This window comes from Sorex araneus, chromosome 10, assembly GCF_027595985.1.
Source record: "Sorex araneus isolate mSorAra2 chromosome 10, mSorAra2.pri, whole genome shotgun sequence".
Taxonomy (NCBI): Eukaryota; Metazoa; Chordata; class Mammalia; order Eulipotyphla; family Soricidae; genus Sorex; species Sorex araneus.
In genome coordinates, this window is record NC_073311.1 from 65,103,311 (window position 1) to 65,125,587 (window position 22,277).

The following is a 22,277-nucleotide window of genomic DNA, read 5'->3' on the forward strand; positions in this document are numbered from 1 at the left end:
TCTTGAAGAACCTGGGGATGGTGGGCAGGCAGAGGCCGCCCTCGCTGCTCCCGGCCCACCGGAAGCAAATCCACGCACGGCCAGGGCAGGCCCCGGAGAGCGTCTGCTCACAGCAGCCACAGTGCTGCGGAGAAACAGGGCTGGGAGCAGGCTGGACGGTCCTGCTGAGAAGGTCTGGCCCTCACCGGCTCTCTCGGCCGCAGGAACGGGCACCCTTAAGGTTCCACCACACCCCCTCTCCCATACGCCCATCTGACCACAGGCACCTACTGCACCAACACGTCAGCAGAAAGGAACAAAGTACCTTCCCAAGAAAACATTCAATCGGGAGTTTGCAAACTGTTTTTTTTTTCTTTTAAGTGATTTTAACACTTTGGTATTTTTTAAAGAGTTCTTCAATAGTTTTACTAGATTCTAGTTGTACTAGAATCTGATGAAGAGTAAGTAAAACCTCCTTTTATGGTATAAATAAAGGAACACTAGAGACAAAATAATTTTGGTTTGGTGCATATATCTTAAAAGATACACTCTCAGGGCTGGAGCAATAGCACAGCGGGTAGGACGTTTGCCTTGCACACCACCGACCCGGGTTCGATTCCCAGCATCCCATAGGGTCCCCTGAGCACCGCCAGGAATAATTCCTGAGTGCGGAGCCAGGAGTAACCTCTGAGCATCACCAAGTGTGACCCAAAAAAAAAAGATACACTCTGTATCTTTTAGATGCCAGAACTTTGATGTAAACTTTAGTATTCCAAAGAGAATTAACCATCATGGGTGGCCCTGGTAGCCACCATCTGTGACCCCCACCGCAATTTGTAACGGGGGGGGGGGGGGTGTGCAGCCGTGACCTGAGGGAGGCCCTGAGCCCGAGCCCCAGCACCACAGAGTCTAACCTGGGGCCAGAAGCACCACCAAGGCACGGCCCCACTGAGGAAAAGAAACGCTTCACTATGATTTGATTAGTCGCTCTTTAAAAATTGACAAGATTATCCCAAACTGATTGGTGTGTAACCAGCTCAAGTACTCACATGAGGTCAATCTTTGTGCTGCTTCCCAACAGCCAGAAAAGTTCAACAGGATTCCTGGAGGAGGGGGGAGGGGCAAAGCCTCAGGAGGATTCCAAAGCAAACACTTGTTTCAACAAGGAGAAGCAGAGTACTTCCTTCTCAGCAGGGAAGAAATGTTAGCCAGTAAAAGGGCAAGTGGGCTTTGAAATGTGGTAAAACTCAAAAATTCCAGTCAAGAAAATAGCATAATAGACGGACAGACAGACACACACACACACACACACACACACACACACACACGCATGCATGCACACACACACCAACCTGTTACCTGTCAGAGACTTTGATAAAGAATTATTCAGCTAGGGGCTAGAGCAATAGCACAGCGGCTAGGACGTTTGCCTTGCACGCGGCCAACCCGGGTTCGATTCCCAGCATCCCATATGGTCCTCTGAGCACCACCAGGAGTAACTCCTGAGTGCAGAGCCAGGAGTAACCCCTGAGCATCGCCAGGTGTGGCCCAAAAAGCAAACAAACAAAAAAAAAGAATTATACTGACATAACTTCTATTATAGCATACTTCCATTATATCGGAAGTGTTCATGCAATTTTCAAAGGAATGTGCCACATGGATGCTGGAATGCTGTTTAGAAAATGCATATAAGTATATGGAGGCTCTTTGTTTAACTGGTGACTGTCTCTCAAAACTCCTTTTTCTCTCCAGACTTCCTAATGACACTTTAGCTGAATAGTCCTTTTTTTTCCTTTTTTTTTCTTTTTGGGTCACACCCAGCAATGCACAGGGGTTACTCCTGGCTCTGCACTCACAGGAATTACTCCTGGCAGTGCTCAGAGGACCATATGGGATGCTGGGAATCAAACCCGGGTCGGCCTCGTGCAAGGCAAACGTCCTAGCCGCTGTGCTATTTCTCCAGCCCCTAGCTGAATAATTCTTTATCAAAGTCCTGACAGGTAACAGGTTGGTGTGTGTGTGCATGCATGTGTGTGTGAGTGTGTGTGTGTGTGTGTGTGTGTGTGTGTGTGTTTCAAGAATATTTTAAAAGACTTTCAGTTGGGGCGTTTGCCTTGTACATGGCCGATCCGGATTCAATTCCAAGCACCCCATATGGTCCCCTGAGCACTGCAAGGAGTAATTCTTGAGTTCAGAGCCAGGAGTAACCCCCATGCATTGCAAGGTGTGACTCAAAAAGAAAAAGAAAAAAAAAAGACTTTCCGTCTTAGCAGAGAGTCTGGAAGTAAGCACTGAGACCAGAACGGCTGCGTTTGGAGCCACTGCTGTGGGCCACTCAGCCCAAACACAGTTTAGAATCGGGACTCAGCTCAGGAGTCACGGCCCGCAGGGAAGAGAGAGGAGCGGTGAAGGGCCTTTTCTGGTTTGTGGTAATTCCCGAGATGGGCTCACAAGTAACATTTCCAATAGCTAACCCTTTCACTGATAATGAGTCATGATTTGACTTGAAATGTCAAAATATTTGCCACTCCTCACCGCTCGCCCCGGCCTGAGCGCCGGCCTTTCTCTCCCTTCCCGAGGACTCGGACGGGCCGACCCAGAAGTGACCTGCTCTGGAAACGTGATGGGAGCCCAGGGCCTGCTTGAAATGCAAATGTTTGGGCAGTTATGTCCCTGATACTGGCAATGACCTTGGCAGCTCCAGCCGAACGCAGGCAGCGAGCCCTTAAATCATTAACCTACTTCCGATTTCTCCCGTACCTGGGAATGGTCATTTGGAAAGCTGGTGCTTAGACCTTCCCTCACAAAATCACTTTTCTGAAGGTACGTTTTTGGTGCGGGAGAGGGAGGGCCCCAAACAGTGCTCAGAGACGAGGCTCTCCTGCTGATGCAGACAGTGCTCAGAGACGGGAACTCCTCCTCCTGGCCACGGGGACGGCCGGACACTCGGCCCCGCAGTGAGGGGCCACCACGGCCAACCCAGCACGTTGAGGACATGCTGGCTGGGAACCTAGCCAGGGTCCCGAGCTGGGCCCTGGCCCCTGCACTCTCCGGCCCCGTGAAACACGTTTGCTCATGACAGAGGGTGAGAGCATATGAGAACAGGAAGCAACAGAAGGACTGCTTTGGAGTTTGTTTTTTTTGGGGGGGGTCACACCCGGCAATGCACAGGGGTCATTCCTGGCTCATGCACTCAGGAATTACCCCTGGCAGTGCTCAGGGGACCATATGGGATGCTGGGATTCGAACCCGGGTCGGCCGCGTGCAAGGCAAGCGCCCTACCCGCTGTGCTATTGCTTCAGCCCCAGGAGTTTTTTCTTTAATTGTGTTATAATTTACACTTGTCTATCCTTTTAACTTGATTTCTCTTTCCTGTAGGCAAACGCTTTCTCCTGACCAACACGCGAGTCCTCATGTGTACGCTGTGACCAGTGAGAATTCCTCAGCACTGGAAAAGTCTAAATTCTTTTTTGTGGTTGTTTGTTTGCTTGGGTTTTTTTTGTGTTGGGGCCACTCCCAGTGTTGCTCGGGTCTTACTCCCGGCTCTGTGCTCAGAATTACACCTGACAGGGCTCAGGGAACCCTGTGCAGTGCCAGAGGGCAAAGACGGGTCAGCGGCACGCAAGGCCGTGCCTTCCCTGCTGGATGCTTCTCAGTCCAACATGGAGCTGTGCTCAGGACGAGCCGGGAACCCGCGCCGTGCCCGGGACCAGCAGCTGCACTGCTCTGGCTCCAGGGCAACAGATGCTTCCCAGTGCAACTCGCCCCAAGGGCACAACATGCCTCTGTCGGTACTACCCACTGCTTGCTAAAGGACAGGACTCAATTCTAAAATGCTCTCACAAGTCCAACGAGATAGTCCAGTTTGATCACTGGCACCACTTATGGTCCCCTGAGTCCTGTCAGCAGCTATGGTCCAAAAACAATAAAAGAAAAGGGCCCCACAAAATGCATGCAGATCCCGTGGGGAAAAGGGATATGGACATTCACCGTTGGTAGGAATGCCAACTGGTCCAGTCTTTCTGGACAACAATACGGACAGTCCTTTAAAAACTAGAAACTGAGTTTCCATATGACCCCACAATACGACTTCCGGGAATATATCCCGAGGATGCAAAAAAGCACAGTAGAAATGACATCTGTACTTATATGTTCATTGCAGCACTGTTCACAATAGCCAAAATCTGGAAACAACCCAAGTGCCCGAGAACAGATAACTGGTTAAAGAAACTTTGGTACATCTACACAATGGAATACTATGCAGCTGTTAGGAGAGATGACGTCATGGACTTTGCTTATAAATGGATGGACATGGAGAGTATCATGCTAAGTGAAATGAGTCAGAAAGAGAGGTACAGACATAGAGGGGCTGCACTCATTTTCAGAATATAGAAGAACATCACATGAGGCTGACACCCAAGGACAGTAGATACAGGGGCCAGGGGGATTGTCCCATAGCTGGAAGGCTGCTTCATGAGCAGAGGGGAGAAGGCAGATGGAATAGAGAAGGGATCACTAAGAAAATGATGGCTGGGGAAATCAATTGGGATGGGAGATGCATGCCGAAAGTAGATAATGGACCAAACATTAGTGTCTGTGTTGCAAGCCATGATGCCCAAAAGTAGAGAGAGAGTATGGGGAATATTGTCTGCCATGGAGGCAGGGGGAAGGTGGGAAAGGGGGGTATACTGGAGATATTGGTGGTGAGGAATGTGCACTGGCGGAGGGATGGGTGTTTGATCATTGTGAGATTGTAACCCAAACATGAAAGCTTGTAACTATCTCACGGTGATTCAATAAAATTAAAAATGAATAAATAAATTTTTTAAATAAAAAAAAAAAGCAAAACTGAGCTTGCAGAAATGTCAGCTTTTCTTCTGTGGGCCACAGCAGGCAGACAAGGAAGCTGTGATCTTCCCTGCCCCAGCCAACTTCCAGAGTCTCGTCACCTTCGCCGTAACCGAGTCACAACCCATGAAGCAGAAAGTGCCCGTTACAGCAAGATGTAACGCAGCCTCGCTCCAGTGACAAATTCCAAAGGTCTCTACAGATTACGGCCGGCGCAATGCCGAGGGTGACTGAGACTTGGCATGCGGGAGCCCCCGGTTCAAACCCCGCAACATGGCCCAGAAGCATGGACAAGTGGGGCCCCGTCACGCACTGCCAGCTGGAGCCCAAAGGCCAAAGGAGAAAGAATCACCTAGAGGAATATCAAAACATGAGTAAGTCAGAACTGGGCCGCTGACGTTTTCCAGGGTAGGACTGATATTAAGAGCTACCTCGAGATTTAAGATTCTGTATATCCTTAATCAATACATAACCATCGATCAATATTCATGGGGCGAAGCACTAGATGCTCAGCGACAGAACAGGAAGAGCCGGGCTTCAAAGAGCTGAACTTGAACCAAGGGAACCCTGACAAAGAATAGACACAAAAGATAGTAACAAAATGTAACAAAGTGTATCAATGCGCCGCTGGGCAGGGGGAGGGGAAGGCAAGAGAGGGGAAGTGGGGCGGGCGAGCTGGAGGCAATCACCCGCTGTGAGTCAGACTCTGCAGGGACCCAAACTCTGGCCCACCCGAACACGCTGCCTGCACACACTCCCCACCCAGGCGGAAGACCACCCAAATGTGCTCCAGTGAGAATGACATGCTCCTGCCAGGGACGGCTGCAGGCAAGGCAAGGGCCTGGCCCCCTGTAACAGCTCATCTCGAACCTCGTTTTCACACCTAGGAAGAGGGTGTGAAACTTTTGGCATCTCAAGTACCTTACAAGGAAGTTCTCTCTTCTTGTCTTCCCCTCGGCAGAGAAGGTCCCCGGCAGAGAAGGTTCCCGTTCCTTCCTACCCCTCATACAGTACAGCCTTTCCCGTCCGGGCACGTGATGGAGAGAGAAGTAAGCACCCTTTGCTCGCCGAACCCTTAGAGCTTTGGGGGTGAGAGAGGAGGAGCGAGGACAGCATTCTTTGCTTTTCAAGGCTTCCCAGACAAAACTCACAAATGAATCTCGGAAGAGAGCAGCAGCCACACAGTGCTCCCTACCCTGCGCCAGGCCGATTCCGTCCCGGCTCCTCAGAGGGGGACAGGTGTGTCCCTCCACCTGCCCCAGATGGACCCCGGCAGCCGCCAGAAAACAATCGCTGCTACACTCACGGCCAACCTTCACAGGCTCGTCCCGAGCCCCCCACACATGAGAATGAACCCACTGAAAAACCCAGGTGGGCGGGGCCAGTGACTGAAAACTCCATGGAGATGGGAATGGACAACCTCCCCCATCTCCCCGCCCTTCCGATTCCCTGGCAGTCACACCCGTGACCTGCTGCTGGGCACCATTCAAGCACATTAACGGCCAGGATCCAGAGACTCACAAATGTATCTCGGAAGAGAGGAGTACGCCACAGAGACTCTGGACCCCAAATATCTAAAATTTTAGAACTCCAGGAGCGTGCGACTACAACAGCAGCTGTGCAACATCTCATACTATTCATAACAAGCAATACAGAATAAATTCTTTAGCATCTGCCTGTGGGGCAGGCTTCAGTAGTGGTGGGAAAATTCGAAATAATGGTGGTGGGAGGGTGTAATGTTGGTGGGAAGGTGTAATGCTGATGGGATTGGTGTTGAAATATTGAATGTAATCAATTATTGTGAACAACTTTATGAAAATAAAATTTAAAACTTAATAGCAATGTTTTTAAAAGACTTCCTGGACAATATAATATTGAGTTTGCAAGTATCACTTCGCTTGTATCACTTGTCATCCCATTGATCTTCGATTTGCTCGAACAGGTGCCAGTAACGTCTCCATTTGTCCCTGTCGAGTGCTAGTGTAGCCCAATGATATCTGCTCACTCCAGGAACAGGAAAAGCCTTAAATCATTCATTCAGGGTGTGGAGACAATATAATATTAAGTTTGCAAGTAGTCTAAACAAATGTGTGTTGGAAAGGAATGGGGAAAACTCTCTTCTCTGAAACACTCATAAATAATACACTTTGACTTAGCTCTAAAACAGTTAGAAACTTGGTGCCCAGAAGCTACTCCCAGTTTGGTCCTTCGAGGTCACTCCTGCTGGTGGCCAGGGAACCATGCAGTGTCAGAGATCAAACCCAGCTTCCCGTGCAAAGCACGAGACAGCCCCACTGAACTGTGTCCAGCCAGGCACCAAGCTTCTGATCCAGGGCTGGGTTGGGCCGAGTTGGGTTTATTGGTTTGTTCGTGCTCTGATCGTCCGTGTAATTCCTTACGGGGCTGAAGGGCCTCTTCCCAGTAGGAGAGAGTCCAGGGAGAAGTGTGCCTCCTCAGCCACCCGCTCAGGCCATTAGCACAAGGTCTGGAGAGCAAAGGAAATCCAGGAATTCATTCCAAACTGAAGCTTCCTCTATGGCTCCACCGAGGAATCCTTTTGGATAGCTAAAGCATTTTGTAATATTTTATAATTTTTGCAGAGATTTTTTTTTCTTGAAAATACTTTTGTAGGGGCCAGAGCGATAGCACAGCGGGTAGGGCGTTTGTCTTGCACGCGGCCGACCTGGGTTCAATCCCTGGCATCCCATATGGTCCTCCAAGCACTGCCAGGAGTAATTCCTGAGTGCAAAGCCAGGAGTAACCCCTGAGCATCGCTGGGTGTGACCCAAAAAGCAAAAAAAAAAAAAAAGAAAAGAAAAGAAAATACTTTTATAGTGACTCAGACACCTTGGAAATAGGTTTGCAGTCTAAGAATTTACAGATGAATTTAGACTGTGCCATGTTCACTTCCTAACCCTTTCCCTGCGGGGGCTAAGCTACCGATGGCCTTCACTGCTGGTCAAAGCGCCAACGAGAAAGGGAAGGGACCGTTCCACAAGCTGACCCTGGGGCCCAGCCCTGGCACTGCAGGCCCCCTGGATGCCATCAGCATGAGCCCAAGAACGGGACCACAAGTAGCCCTGAGCACCCCAGGTGTGGCAAAAAAAAAAAAAGTTAAAATAATTTTTAAAGTTTTCTTTTTTGAAAACCTCAATAGCTGGAGTAGTAGTACAGGGGGCAGGGAATTTACCTTGCACGTGGCCGACCCAGATTCAACCTGGTCGTTCCATGTGGCATCTCAGCACCGTCAGGGGTGATTACTGAGTGCAGGGCCAGGAGTAAACCCTGAGCATCACTGAGTGTGGCCCATAAACCAAATATATACATATATATATATACATATATATATATATAAATGCCTAAAGCAATAAGGCAATATAACTTCATATAGATCCAAAATCTATGCCAAGGGGAAGTGTGTGTGTGTGTGTGTGTGTGTGTGTGTGTGTGAGTGTGTGTGAGTGAGTGATACAAGGGCATGGGAAGGGGTGTGTGTGTGTGTGTGTGTGTTTGTGTGGGTGTGAGTGAGTGTGGGTGTGGATGAGAGGGGTGTGGAACAGTCATGAGCCACATAAGTCAAGAAGAAAAATCTTACAAAAAGAAAAAAACCCTATTTCACTAGAAATTTGTCCTTACTGCCAAAGCTTTGAGAGATCTATTACTAGACTCTAGGTTCATGATTTATGAAGAAAAGCCATGAATACTGGAAACAGAATAAAGTAAGCGAAAGCAAAATGTTCAGAGGACCTGACTAGATCACATAAATTCACCAGGCAGATTCCGAGTTTCTCTCTGACTGGGCCCTCCCGCCTCCTCCCGCTGGGGCACGTGAGCTCGATGGACATCAAGGGCGAAGACCGTCGAAATAAACTCCAAAAGCTGAACTACCAAGTGCCTGGGTCCGGCAAACAGCACAAAATGTATTCTTACACAATTTTGGGTTTTTTGTTTTGTTTTGTTTTGTTTTGTTTTTGCTTTTTGGGTCACACCCGGCAATGCACAGGGGTTACTCCTGGCTCTGCACTCAGGAATTACTCCTAGTAGTGCTCAGAGGACCATATGGGATGCTGGGAATCGAACCCGGGTTGGCCGCGTGCAAGGCAAATGCCCTACCCACTGTGCTATTGCTCCAGCCCCTATTCTTCCATAATTCTGTCCACCTTTGAACTCAGCAACAGTGTCCAGCCGGGGCGAGATTCCCAGCCCATCTTCTCTCTGGAACAGGGATTTCTCTTCCTCTCCCGGGCTCTTTCCCATCCGGAGACGCCCATATTCTCTCTCGAGCATGTGAATCCCTTTCTCACCCCTCACATCTTTCCAAATGTCTCTCCTTCGAAATTATATTTTAAAATATCAAATTTGGGCTGGGGAAATAGCACCGTGGGTGAGGCAACTGTCTACCACACGACTGACTTGGGTCTGATATCTGGACCCTCATATGGACCCCCAAGCCCTGCCAGGACTCACCCCTGAGCACAAAACCAGAAGTAAGCTCCGAGCACTGCCGGTGCAGCCCCCAAACTTTTTTTTTAAGTGAAACTGTTTGCTTCTTGGGGAGTTATTAAGGTGGACAGTTCCACTTAAATGTCACGGTGGCGGGGCAGAAAGATCCCGGCTTCCTCTGAGCCGGTTTTCACCATCTTCACAGCATCTGTAAAGAATTACCTATGCTGTGGTCATTTAACACCCGTCTTTGGGCCAGTATTCAATAATAACCGCGTTGATTCCCTAAAGAGTCACTAAACACTTACTAATCCCAGGAATTACACCGAGCACAGCAGGTGTCAAATGCCTGTGGGTCTCCGAGAGCCTCGCCAAGTGTCTGCCACTAATTCCCCAGGGAAGACTGAGCTCTTGAGATAAGAAGGAAAACCAATCGCCTCTCCTCACACTGTCTCCCCGCAGGGGCTGGTCTGACTGAGTGAGGGGCGGGTCAATCACGGCACTTGACAAGATAGAGACGCACAGTGGGTGTTCAGGCGAGTCAGGTGCTTTCTGGACTCCCCGTGATTTAACCAAGGGAGGCTCAGAGACCTTGGGGTGTGGTGGAAACAGACCATGACATAGCTCTTGTCAACCAATTCTGAATTTGAACCCTGGGAACTAGTTCGTCCATTTCAAATGTAACCGATAAAACACCTGACTGATTTCCGTCTCACACTCATACACCAAAAAGATCCCTCCTGGGGCTGGAGCGATAGTACAGCGGGTAGGGCGTTTGCCTTGCACATGGCAAACCCGGGTTCGATCCCCAGCATCCCATAGGAATCACCGCCAGAAGTGACTCCCGAGTGCAGAGACAGGAGCAGTCCCTGAGCATCCCTGGGTGTGACCCACAAAGGAACATTTTTTAAAAACAATAATAATAAAAAAAGAAATGAATGCCTGTGCAAGGCAACTGAGGAGTACACATTTCCCAAGCGAGAGCTAGGATTTCTGAAGCGTGGCCCGTCTGGGCCAGGGACACGGAGGCAGACTGGAGTGTGTGCTCTGACCGTGGGCCTGGACCAACACCCAGCGCCCCTCTCTGCCCCAGCACTGCTGGAAGCACCCCCCGAGGATAGAGCTGGGTGACAGTCCCGAGCACCACTCACGAAAGTGTGCGACCACCCACAGACGCCGTCCTCACGTGAGCAGAGAAAAACAGGGATCAACCAGGCACTGACTGTGTTAGCCTCGTCAGCCACTGGGATCACTCGGCACCACGGGCCATTTTCCCACAGAACATTATTGTTCAACCAGGAACAGCACTGGGGGGTCCACACGGCACCGTCTGTGTCAGCAGCAGCAGCTTCCTGCTCTGTGGTTTCCACAACTCACCATGACCAAGAAAACACTTCACTGAGGCCCTCTAAGATAAACACTGTTGTTTGACAGCGAGGAAAATCTGAAGAGACCGGAAAAATATCATTTTGGATTGAATTTTCTGATCACAAATGTAACAGCTGTCTCTCCGATTAATTTCTAGATGTTTTATTAAATTCTAATAGTGCAGCAGGGAAGGCACTTGCTGCCTTGCACACAGCTGCTCCAGGTTCGGTTCCCGGCGTCCCATACGGTTCCCCAAGCCCGCCAGGAGGAAATCCTGAGTGCACAGCCAGAAGCGACCCCTGAGTGCCTCTGAGTGTGGCCCAAGAAGCAAATAATAATAATAACAATAAAATATAGAATTTGAAATAAACAGCACTAAAATTACCACTAATTTGCATGCGTTTGAAAGGCACCACGGCTCCCATGAGTGTGTGTGAATGAACCGTCATTCACGTTTCCTGTCTAATTATGATCTGTTGATCCTGTGTCACAGTCTGATGTAACAACAAAAACAGACTGTAAAACTCATTTTACTACTGTGCTATAAATGTGCCCGAAAGTCCATTTTTACTTCTTCTTTCTATACTTATATATGAAAGCACACCTGTGCTGGAATTTCAGTTTAAAAGTTCAAGTTCTCCCAAAAAGAAAAAAAAAAGGGGGGGGCTGGAGTGATAGCACAGGGGGTAGGGCATTTGCCTTGCACGCAGCCGACCCGGGTTCGAATCTGAGCATCCCATATGGTCCCCTGAGCACCACAGTGATTCCTGAGTGCAGAGCCAGGAGTAACCCCTGTGTACACATCGCCAGGTGTGACCCAAAAAGCAAAAAAAAAAAAAAAAAAAAACTGACCCCACCGCAATCAACAAGCTGCAGTGACAGACACCTCCCAGCTCAAAACAGGCCCCCACGGTCCTCTGTCTCGATACTGCAAGTTCCAGAACACGGCCCTTTCCAAAACAACTCCACACTGGCTATTAGATTGCCTTCATTTCCCAACAAACATACATGCAGATGTCCAGTGGCTCTTTAAATATTTGTATCACATTATCACGTGCCTCAAGCAAAACAAAGCCAGCGGCAGCAGGGAACATTGGCTGTTACTGGGAGGCTCCACTGGAGGAAACTCAACCCGACCTGCAAAGTATGCAAAAGGGTCAGAGAGGACTCACGGGGCTGCAGGGAGGGAACCAGCTCCGTGCCCCGCAGCCAGCACTGCCAGAAATGACCCCATGCTGGGAGGAGCCCCTGAGCACTGCAGATATAAGCCCCCCCCCCAAAAAAAACCATAAAAGTTGGCTGCAAACTTTGAATTCCTTGTTTCATCTATGACCTTGCATTGAGCAAACAGTTCTATAAAGGAAAAGATCATTAAAAACTCTGATAAGAGTAGCATAAATAAATAAGCGAAAGAAAAATAACGATAAATCAATTCAGCTAACATCTGAATATGCACTGTAGCACTGTTGTCCCTTTGTTCATCGATTTGCTCGAGTGGGCACCAGTAACGTCTCCACTGTGAGACTTGTTACTGTTTTTGGCATATTGAATAGGCCATGGGTAGCTTGCCAGGCTCTGCCATGCGGGCGAGACACTCTGGGTAGCTTGCCGGGCTCTCCGAGAGGGACGGAGGAATCAAACCCGGGTCGGCCGCGTGCCAGGCAAATGCTCTACCTGCTGTGCTATCGCTCCAGCCCAACATCTGAATAACCTTTTCTAGAACATCTGAACACAAAAAAGTGAAATTAAAAGATCAGGAAGGGTCACTCCAGGAACAATAAAATATAAACAGTTTCGCTCATCCGAAATTCCGACAGGATTTAAAAGGAGGCGATGGCCTCAGGGGCCCGAATCAAGCAGAGGGGGAAGGCAGGGCCTGTGCCTTAGTCCTCTGCCCTGAGGCTCTCCCTGAGGCTGCAAGGTCTCCCACCAGGGTGGCACCAACCTGACACCTTCGGGACTGGCAGGGATCTTGGAAGGTCTGAAAAGAAAGCAGCCGAGGAAGCAGGGGACAGGTGAGCAGATGTGGAAAGGAAGTCAGGACCCCACCCCCGGGACTGGCCTCAGAGATGCAGGGGGAAATTCGGGGGAGCCCCGGGGGAGGGGGGGGCGGAGGGGAGTCATCCCTCACGCCCGAAATTGTGCAGCTCATCTCCCAGCGCACCCCCTTCCTTAATAAAATATTAACTCTTCTTAATTATTAAAAAAATTAATAGCAAAACACTACCCCCGTAAAGACGCATATTTTTCATGCAGAAACACAATGTTGATATAAATTACAATTTTCATCATTCCCACACATTAAAACATAGAGCAATTTTCCTTAAATCAATGTAACTGTTTCCTAAATAGATCTTTCAATCAAAAAGTAAGCTCGGGAGAGCAGGCAGGCACCTTCCGCATCCTCCAAGCTGGAACGACCGAACTCTATGTCAGTTTGCCACGGCCCGGGGTTCAGGAACAGCACAGAAGTACTAGTTAAAGCACAACCAGAGAAAAAGCTGAACAGTAAATCCTTGTCCCAGGACATTCTAATTTCTCAGGGAGGAGAAATCAGATTTAAGAGCAGGACCCAAGGGCCTAAGAAAATGTCCCCATATTCTGCAGGATTATGGCTCCAAGAAAACCATGCTAAACCCTACTGGAATAGGGTGAAAACTACCTATTTTTTCACCTTAGAAATTCATTACCTTGGGGCCAGAACGAATGCATAGTGGGCAGGGTGTTAGCCTTGCACACGACCAAGCCAAGTTCAATCCCCAGCACCCCATATGGTCCCCTGAGCACCACCAGGAGCAATCCCTGAGTGCAGAGCTGGAAGAAGCCCCTGAGCATCGCCCAGTGTGACCCAAAAAGCAAAAAAAAAAGAAGAAAGAAAGAAAGAAAGAAAGAAAGAAAGAAAGAAAGGAAGGAAGGAAGGAAGGAAGGAAGGAAGGAAGAAAGAAAGAAAGAAAGAAAGAAAGAAAGAAAGAAAGAAAGAAAGAAAGAAAGAAAGAAAGAGAAAGAGAGAAAGAGAAAGAAAGAGAGAAAGAAAGAAAGAAAGAAAGAAAGAAAGAAAGAAAGAAAGAAAGAAAGAAAGAAAGAAAGAAAGAAAGAAAGAAAGAAAGAAAGAAAGAGAAGAGAGAAAAGAAAAAAGAAATTGATTACCTTATTGCACAAAAGCTCCAAAGCTAAGTAGCCAGACATTCCTCCGAATATCCTTATGCACTGAATGTTAAAATAGACAAACATCCTTACATGCAAGTGTTGAAACAGACCAATGTGTAACTAAATATCTTTTACCACTCTAAAGCATGGTGGGGTTTGGTTCTCAGTAACCACACCCCTCCTCAGTGTCCGAAACTGCCAGTTAGGTACGTCCGAAGTCAGAATCCCTGAAGGGCGTCGGGCAGAAGAGACAGCGCAGCGCCTCCAACCCTGGCTCTGCTTCACCCCAAACCTCTGAGGAGCCTCAGCGCCAGAGCGTCGATGCGCCATGTGGCTCTTCCGAAGAGCCGTCCGTTAGAAAAAATGGGGCCTTATTTCATTCTCTTCTATTTCACTGTTTATAATACTCTGGGATGAGGGTGAGGGTGGGGGTCAGACTATTTTCCTTCCTTAGTCCCAGAAACACAAATAAATAAGAACAAGGTTGGGGCCAGAGCGATAGCACAGCGGGTAGGGCGTTTGCCTTGCACACTGCCGACCTGGGTTCGATCCCCGGCATCCCATATGGTCCCCCAAGCACTGCCAGGACCAATTCCTGAGTGCAGAGCCAGGAGTAACCCCTGAGCATCACTGGGTGTGACCCAAAAAGCAAAAAAAAAAAAAAAAAAAGAACAAGGTCATGTGAGTCATCCTCAGCCACATAGGACCACAGTCTCGACTCAAAACAAGGAGAGTCACGACGCACGATGCATGCACTGTCCTCACACGTGTGCGAACAGGACAATGCAGGACCTCGAGCCTCGCTCCAGGACTCCAGAGCCCTAACTTGCAAAATGAGACATCTGTAGAAATTGTATCCTAAGCCCTCGCTTCTTCATTGGTGGGTGCAGCCCCCATGGGGCTGTGAAACTGAACGCAGCAGTTGCAGAAAAACTTGCCAGCAAAGCTTCCTGAATACACAACACCCCAAAGCCAAGTCACAGTCCAAGGCTTCCGAACACGCAACACCACAAAACTAATTCAGTCCGAGGCTTTCGAACACGCAACACACGAAAACTAATTCAGTCCAAGGTTTCGTAACACACACACCCCAAAACTAATTCAGTCAAAGCTTTCTGAATACACAACACACCAAACTAATTCAGTCCAAGGTTTCTGAACATGTAACACACCAAAACTAATTCAGTTAAAGGTTTCTGAACACACACACCCCAAAACTAATTCAGGCCAAGGTTTCTGAACATGCAACACACCAAAACTAATTCAGTCCAAGTTTTCTGAACACACACACCCCAAAACTAATTCAGTCCAAGCTTTCTGAACATGCAACACCCCAAAACTAATTCGGTCAAAGCTTTCTGAACATGCAACACCCCAAAACTAATTCAGTTAAAGGTTTCTGAACACACACACCCCAAAACTAAGCCACAGTCAAAGGTCATGACTGTGAGGTGTTTCCAGAAGCGCCTGCTGGGCTGCTCCTCATCTCCCGGGTCATCGGGTTCAGGGATGCAACAGGGAGAAGCCGGGTGTAACTGACAAAGCAGGGGGTGTGACCTGCAGGAGCAGAGCTGAACCCGGGTTCCTCAAGTCCTCCCAAACCCCAGGCCGCGGGGGGCACGGGAGAGGGCCAGCCCATCTCTCCAGCACCAGGCTCCACCCAGGGCGCCAACCTGAACTCAGGGGCGTTAGGGGCCGCCCGGATGCCCCCAGACCCCCTTGCCAGTGGGAATCACCCAGCACACACCCGAAGGAAACCGCCTTCCGCAGCGCCGGCGTGAAAGGTGCGCGCAAGCACAGCGGTTCCCAGCGTGCAGACCGCGCCAAGGGGTCCAGCCGGGCCGGGAGACCCCGCGTCGCCCCCTCCTCCTCCTCGGCCCATTCTGACTCACAAGCAGGGCCACGCGCGTGCCCGGCGCCCACCCAGCCCTGCAGCGCAGCGCACCCCGAAACGTGCCCGCGGTCCCCACGCCGCGCCCTGGCCGGCCCGGGGCCACTCGGCCGCGGTCCCCGGGGCAGGGCTGACGTAACCTGCACCCGGCCCGGCGTCCCCGAGTGGACGAGCTGGCCGGGCCCTCCGGCTCTGCGGGCCAAGGAGGGAAAGGGGCAGCCGAGTGCGGAGTGGCCGGGGCGGCTGCCCACGGGCCGGCACTGCCCGGGGCCGCGCGCAACGGGGAGCGCGTCCACCCTGCTCGCCCCCGGCTGGCCAGGGGCCGGGCACCCAGAGCGGGGGCGCGGGGAGCCGCCGTCCTCGCCCCGGGCCCCTAAAGGGGGGTCGGAGCTGTGGCCCCGGCAGCCCGGGGCGGCCCCGCGCCCCCCACGCCCCCCAGCCCGACCCTCCCCGGCCGGGCCCGAGCGCGGGCGAGGGATCCGTGTGCCGGGGGTCCCCGCGCCCCCGCCCCGCTCACCCCAGCGTGCTGATGAAGCCGCTCACGGCGCCCTCGGCGTACAGGGACACGATGTCCCCGATGTACAGGAAGCTGGACATCTTCTCGGACATGCTGCCGCCGGGCGCCCGCGGGCCGAGCGCGCCGGACGCCGCCCGGGCAGGTTTCCTCTTCCTCGGCCGCGCTCCCCGACACCCCGCCCCGGCCCCGGCCCGCTCCCGCCGCCGCGCGCCCGGCCAGCAGGGGGCGCCCGCGACAAACGCCCCCCCCCCCCCCAGTCCGGGAACGCGGTCCCGGTGGCGGCGCCCATTGGGCCGCGGGGCGCGGGCGCGGGCGCCGCAGCCAATCAGCACTCGGCGGTAGGGGGGCGGGGCGGGGCGGAGCAGAGGGGCGTGGCCTTGGTGGGCGGGTCTCGCCTGGGGGCGGGGTCTGTGGGGCGGGTTCGGAGGCGGGTCTGACGGAGGGCGGGGCTTGAGGTGTGTCGGGGGCGTGGCCTGGCACAGGGGCGGGGTCTGGGCGGGGCGGGGCGCGGGCGGCGCTGCAGGCCTGGCCCTGGGCACCGTCCGCGGGCGAACGGAGGAAGCGCCGCCGAGGGGAAGTGGCCACCGCCGAGGAGGAGGGGCCGGGCTCGGGACTGGCGGATCCGGGCCCCCAGGAGGTGCTGAAGCCTGAGGAAAGCAGCTAAGGGGCCACCCGGGGGGGAGGGGCGGGTGCGGGACGGCGGGAAAGTGCTCGGCTGAAGCCTCTAGTAACTGTTGCAAGGCCAGATCCAGAAATGCGTTACCTAGTAGCTGCCACAGAGGCAGCTGGCGCGGGAGGGACACGGGGCACGCGGATGGTGAAAGGGTCGGTGTTGGGACTCTGAATGCCTGAAAGCCGATCATTAATTACTTTGGCATCCATGGTAACTATGAACATTTTATTTCTTTATTAGAAATAAATAGCAAAAGCACAGCGCGTAGGGCGTTTGCCTTGCGCGCGGCAGACCCGGGTTCGATTCCCAGCACCGCCAGGAGTAATTCCTGAGTGCAGAGCCAGGAGTAACTTCTGTGCATCACCGGGTATGACCAAAAAAAAAAAAATTAAAGAAATAAACGCTGGAGATAGAGCGCTGGGGAGAGGCCAGCACCCCATGGGAGGGAGTGAGCACCGAGCTGGGAGTAGCCCTTGCGCCCCTCAGGATGTGACCCCCAAACACACGGGGAAAAGCTGGTGGTGGAGGCAATATTGGCGGTGGAAAATGGCGGCTCTCTCTCCTACTGCCATCCCGAGGCACATGTGTGGTTCACACAGCCCAGGTCACCTCACGGTGCACAGACACGCACGGACACGCACAGCCATGCACAGCCTTGCCATTTCCGAGCAAAGCCCAGGAGGACCTGCCTTCTCCCTTACATCCTGCTGTGCCAGTGAACAGCACCAACTCACCCCTACTTCAGCAAAAACAAGCCCTTACACCCTGAGAACTGCGGCAAGGGTGGGGCAAACTGAGGACCCTCTGGACAGCGGCAGAGGGATACCGGCACTGGAGTGGTGGTACAGCATGCCAATGTCAAAGCCTGGAACATCAGCATCCCCCTCCTGTGACCTGGGCTACCTCGATAAAAAATAAGATGTTAGGAGACTGGAGACACAGTTGCACAGGGCGCTTGCCTCATACATGGCCGACTGGCACCCCATACCGTCCCCCCCAACCATGCCAGGGCTGACCCCTGAGCACAGAGCCAGGAGTAAACCCTGAGCACGGCACGTGTGGCCCAAAAACAGGAAGGAAGGAAGGAAGGAAGGAAGGAAGGAAGGAAGGAAGGAAGGAAGGAAGGAAGGAAGGAAGGGAGGGAGGGAGGGAGGGAGGGAGGGAGGGAGGGAGGAAGGAAGGAAGGAAGGAAGGGAGGGAGGGAGGGAGGGAGGGAGGGAGGGAGGAAGGAAGGAAGGGAGGAAGAAAGGGAGGGAGGGAGGGAGGAAGGAAGGAAGGAAGGGAGGAAGGAAGGAAGGAAGGAAGGAAGGAAGGAAGGAAGGAAGGAAGGGAGGGAGGGAGGGAGGGAGGGAGGGAGGGAGGGAGGGAGAGGGAGGGAGGGAGGGAGGGAGGTTGTGAGACTCCAGCCCAGCCCGGCAGCCACAGGTAGAATGCAGTTCCCCACGGCCTTATCAGTGCTGGCTGCCGGTTTCTGGGCAGCAGCTGCAGGAAGTGTTCTTACCGTTTATTACCGTTTTAGCCTTCAGCTGGGCTCCTATGGCTCAGCCAGGATCCCGCCAAAACTCAGCCTGACAACGACAGCCTCTGCTCATCCACTGAGGAGAACTGGGGGCGCTCTTGCAGAGACCCCAATGCTCAGCGCTCTGCCCTAAAGCTGGGCCCCAGCCACCCCGCCCCCCGCCACCTCCCTCACCTGACCCAACTACAACCACTTTTTTTTTAAATTTTGAATCATCGTGAGATACACAGTTACAAAGTTGTTCATGACTAGGTTTCAGTCATAGTGTTCCAACAACTGTCCCTTCACCAGTGCACATTTCCCTCCGCCAAAGTCCCCAGTCTCTCTCTCTCTCCCGCTGTCTCTCTCCTTCTCCCTCCATCCTCTCTCCTATCTCTCCCTCTCCCTCCCTCTCTCTCTCCCCCTCGCTCTCTCCTTCTCCCTCTCTCCTTCTCCCTCTCTCCTCTCTCCTATCTCTCTCTCCCTCTCTCTCTCTCTCTCTCTCCCTTTCTCTCTCTCTCTCTCTCTTTCTCTCTCTCCTCTTGGGCATTACGGTTTGCATACAGATACTGAAAGGTCATCATGCATATCCCTTTACTTACTTGAAACATTCAGTTCTTGTTCCGTTTATTTTCCCTCTTGTCTTGTTTTCGGCCACCCCTGAAGGGATGTGGCCTGGGGTCTGCTCCCACCTCTGGGCTCGGGAGTCTCTCCTGATCATGCTCAGGGGACCGTGTGGTGGCAGGGAGCGACCCCACGCAAAGCCTGCACTCTCTCCAGCCCCCGCTTCAGGATGGCTGAGGCGGCTCCCCTCCACTGTGGCCCCCCCCCCCCCCCCCGACTCACACCTCTCCTGCTGAGGTGGGTTTGTGCCTGGAGCACAGAGCCCCACCAGACTGCGGCATGACAACTGCTTCACACACAATTTCACGGCCCAGGAAGGGTGCTCACGGGCCCCAGGAGTCACTTCCGGTGTGGGTTTGTGTGTCACTGGTTGGGCCAGAGGTGGCCCAAGGGCGACTGCCCAGCCGTGTGTGTTTTAGTTACTCCTGAGCAACATGTGGTTTTAAAATTCTCTCTCATTTTTTTTTTTTGGTTTCAGTTACTAGTATTTTCCTTCAACTTAATAAGTAGCTATCTAGTCAATATTTCATATTATCATTCCTATTCTTGGTCCAAAGTCGGGAATGGGTGGGGGCCGCGGGAGGGGAGAACTCTACTGGCTTGTCTAAAACACAGCCCTAAAATTAAGGTGGGCTCGTCCCCCAGCTAATCACCACTCCCGTTTATTTCTGAAGCCACTTTTGTGCTGGCCCCAGGAGCCTTTCTGAGCAGGAGATGGGCACAGCCGCCCCTCTGGCAGACCCGCTGCAGTCTCACCCGACCAGACTCATGTTTGCTCTTGCCAACAAGATGACTAGTCAACGGGGACCCAATGTGACACGGATATGGAAACACAAAACAAAGTATGTTGTCATCCCCTGACGGTGCTCCGGTAAAGCAAGTAGACAGGGACACTGAGTGCAGGTACCTGGACTCAGCAGTGAAGGATGGTGGGTCATCCCCCCGCACTTGGGCCGCACCACACCACCAGTCTGACTCTGAGGCCAAGTAACATCAAGGACGACTTAAGGAAAACTCTGGGCAAACAGCTGGTGAATCAGACAGCCCACCTCCCCCTGGCTGAAGACGAAATTCTAAAACTGCAGGTAGGGTAGAAATCATAGCATTAGGACACCAGTTCCCTTTGGAACTAGGTGCACGAAGAGGAGCTGGAGCAAGAAAAGTCTCTGGCTGAGAGACAAAAAAAGAGAGACAAACAGAGACAAAGAGAAGTGTCTGCCATAGGGGCAGGCTGAGAGGTGGCTCGAAGGGAACCTGAGGACATTGGTGGTGGGGGACATACACTGGTGAAGGGAAGGTAGACATGCTCTGGTGTTGGAACATTGTACAACTGAACCCAAGCATGAAAAACTTTGTAACTGTGTATCTCAGGGTTATATCTTGTGGTTATGTGTGTATCATAAGCTTCTCCATTAGATAGTGCTGGGAAAACAGGTTAGCCACATGCCAAAAAAAAAAATCTGAATATCTGTCTCACACAAAACATAAAATTAACTCAAACTGGATCAAAGACCTCAAATCCATAAAACACACAAAGGAAAATGTAAGCTGATCTCTGCACGAAACTGTCTTCAGAGGCTTCTACAAGGACTTCGTGCCCCTGGCAAGGAAAACAGACGACATCAAACGAAAATGGGACTCTAGCAAACTAAACAGCACCGGAAAACTTTCCTTATTGCAAAGGAAATTATGGCTAAGACTAAAAGACACCCCACCGAGTGGGAGAAAATATTTGCTCAACATACAGCTGACAAAAGGCTAATATTTAAGATCATAAAAGCACTCACAAAACTCAACAGCAGAAAAACAAGCCACCCCATAGGGGGAGGGAGATGAATAGATGTTTTTCCACAGAAGACAGACAGATGGCTAACAAGCATATGGAAAATGTTCTTTCTCACTGCTGATCAGAGAAATGCAAATCAAAACGACAACGAGGCATCACCTCCCACCAGTGAGGATGGTCTGGTCAGAAAGACAGAAAACACCAAATGTTGGTGAAGGTGTGGAGAAAAGCAACTCTGGTCAGTGTGGCAAGGAATGGGAAACGGCATGAATTTCCTTGAAAAACAAAAACTAGCGACTGGAGTGATAAGACGGCAGGCAGGGCTTGCCTTCCGCATGGTTGACCCGGGTTCGAGTCCCAGCATCCCTCTGGTCCCTGAACTCTGTCAGAGGGGTAACTCCTGCATACAGAGCCAGAAATAACTCCTGATTATCACCGGGTATAGCTCCAAAGCAACAACAAAAAAATACAGAGGGGGAAGCATGTTTCAGTGGTCTGGTTCCTAAACACCTGAAGGACCGTGTTCATAGGAGCATTGATCCGAATCACCCAGATACGGAATCAGACTCAATGCCCTGCACCAGATGACGGCATAGGAAAGATGTTCTGTGCGCAGTGGAACGTGCTGTCTTTAGGAAAGATGCAGCCGTGCCTTTGGGGACAAGACACAAGAGCCTGGGACGATGCTCAGTGGCATAACCTAGAGAACAACAGGCAGCTGGGGTGGCTTCGCTCACGCGTGAACTATGAGTATCCAAAACCAGCTGGCCTCACAGAACTCCGCTGGGGAAAGGGAGGGGATGGAGGGAGGAGGGGGGGTCCTCCTGGGGGGGAGGCCTGGAAAGGTAGGTGGGTCTTTGGGGATGATGCAGGGAGTCCTGGACACCCGGTGTCCAGTGTCGCCGAGTGCTGCGATGACCGTGCGTGTGGAAGCGGGCAGGCGGGGCAGGCCGCCTCGGGCACATGGCGAAAGGGAATAGCAGCGCGTGCTTTCCCACGGCCGTTTCTGGCGCACTGTCTCTGTCTCCAGCCTGCAGGCGCCGTCCTTGATCGTGGTCAGCCCAGGGATAGCCCTCCCGGGCACCGCCAGAAGTCCAGAGCCAGGAGCCAGCCCCGAGTCCCACCAGGTGTGGCCAGAAACCCAAAAGAAAAGCAGTGTTGTTGTTGTTGTTGTTTTAATTTTTATTGTTTATTGAATCACCATGAGGCACACAGTTACAAAGTTGTTTGTGATTGGATTTCAGCCAATGTTCCAACACTCGTCGTCTCTTCACGTGCATTTCCCACCACCAGTGTCCTTTTCCCGCCTGCCACCCTCCACCCCCTGCTACCTACTGCCTATGGCACTTTTCCTCTCTCCCTCTCTCCCTCTCTCTCTTCCTCTCTCTCTCCCTCCTTCTCTCTCCCTCTCTCTCCCTCCTTCTCTCTCTCCTCTCTCTCCCTCTCTCCCTCTCTCTCTTTCTTTCTTCCTCTCTCTCCCTCTCTCTTTCACTCTCTCCCTCT

General features: G+C 51.9%; 1 protein-coding gene across 1 annotated transcript in view; it reads right to left on the reverse strand.

Annotated features, from left to right (window-relative positions):
- The window catches only part of ITPR2 (inositol 1,4,5-trisphosphate receptor type 2), a 317,220-nt gene extending 300,865 nt beyond the window's left edge, over positions 1 to 16,355 (reverse strand). Inside the window, 1 exon segment of the mRNA XM_055118479.1 lies at positions 16,194 to 16,355. Within this exon segment, the coding sequence (XP_054974454.1) occupies positions 16,194 to 16,285 (92 nt within the window). The 5' untranslated portion in view covers positions 16,286 to 16,355.
- Between the last annotated feature and the right edge of the window lie 5,922 nt (positions 16,356 to 22,277).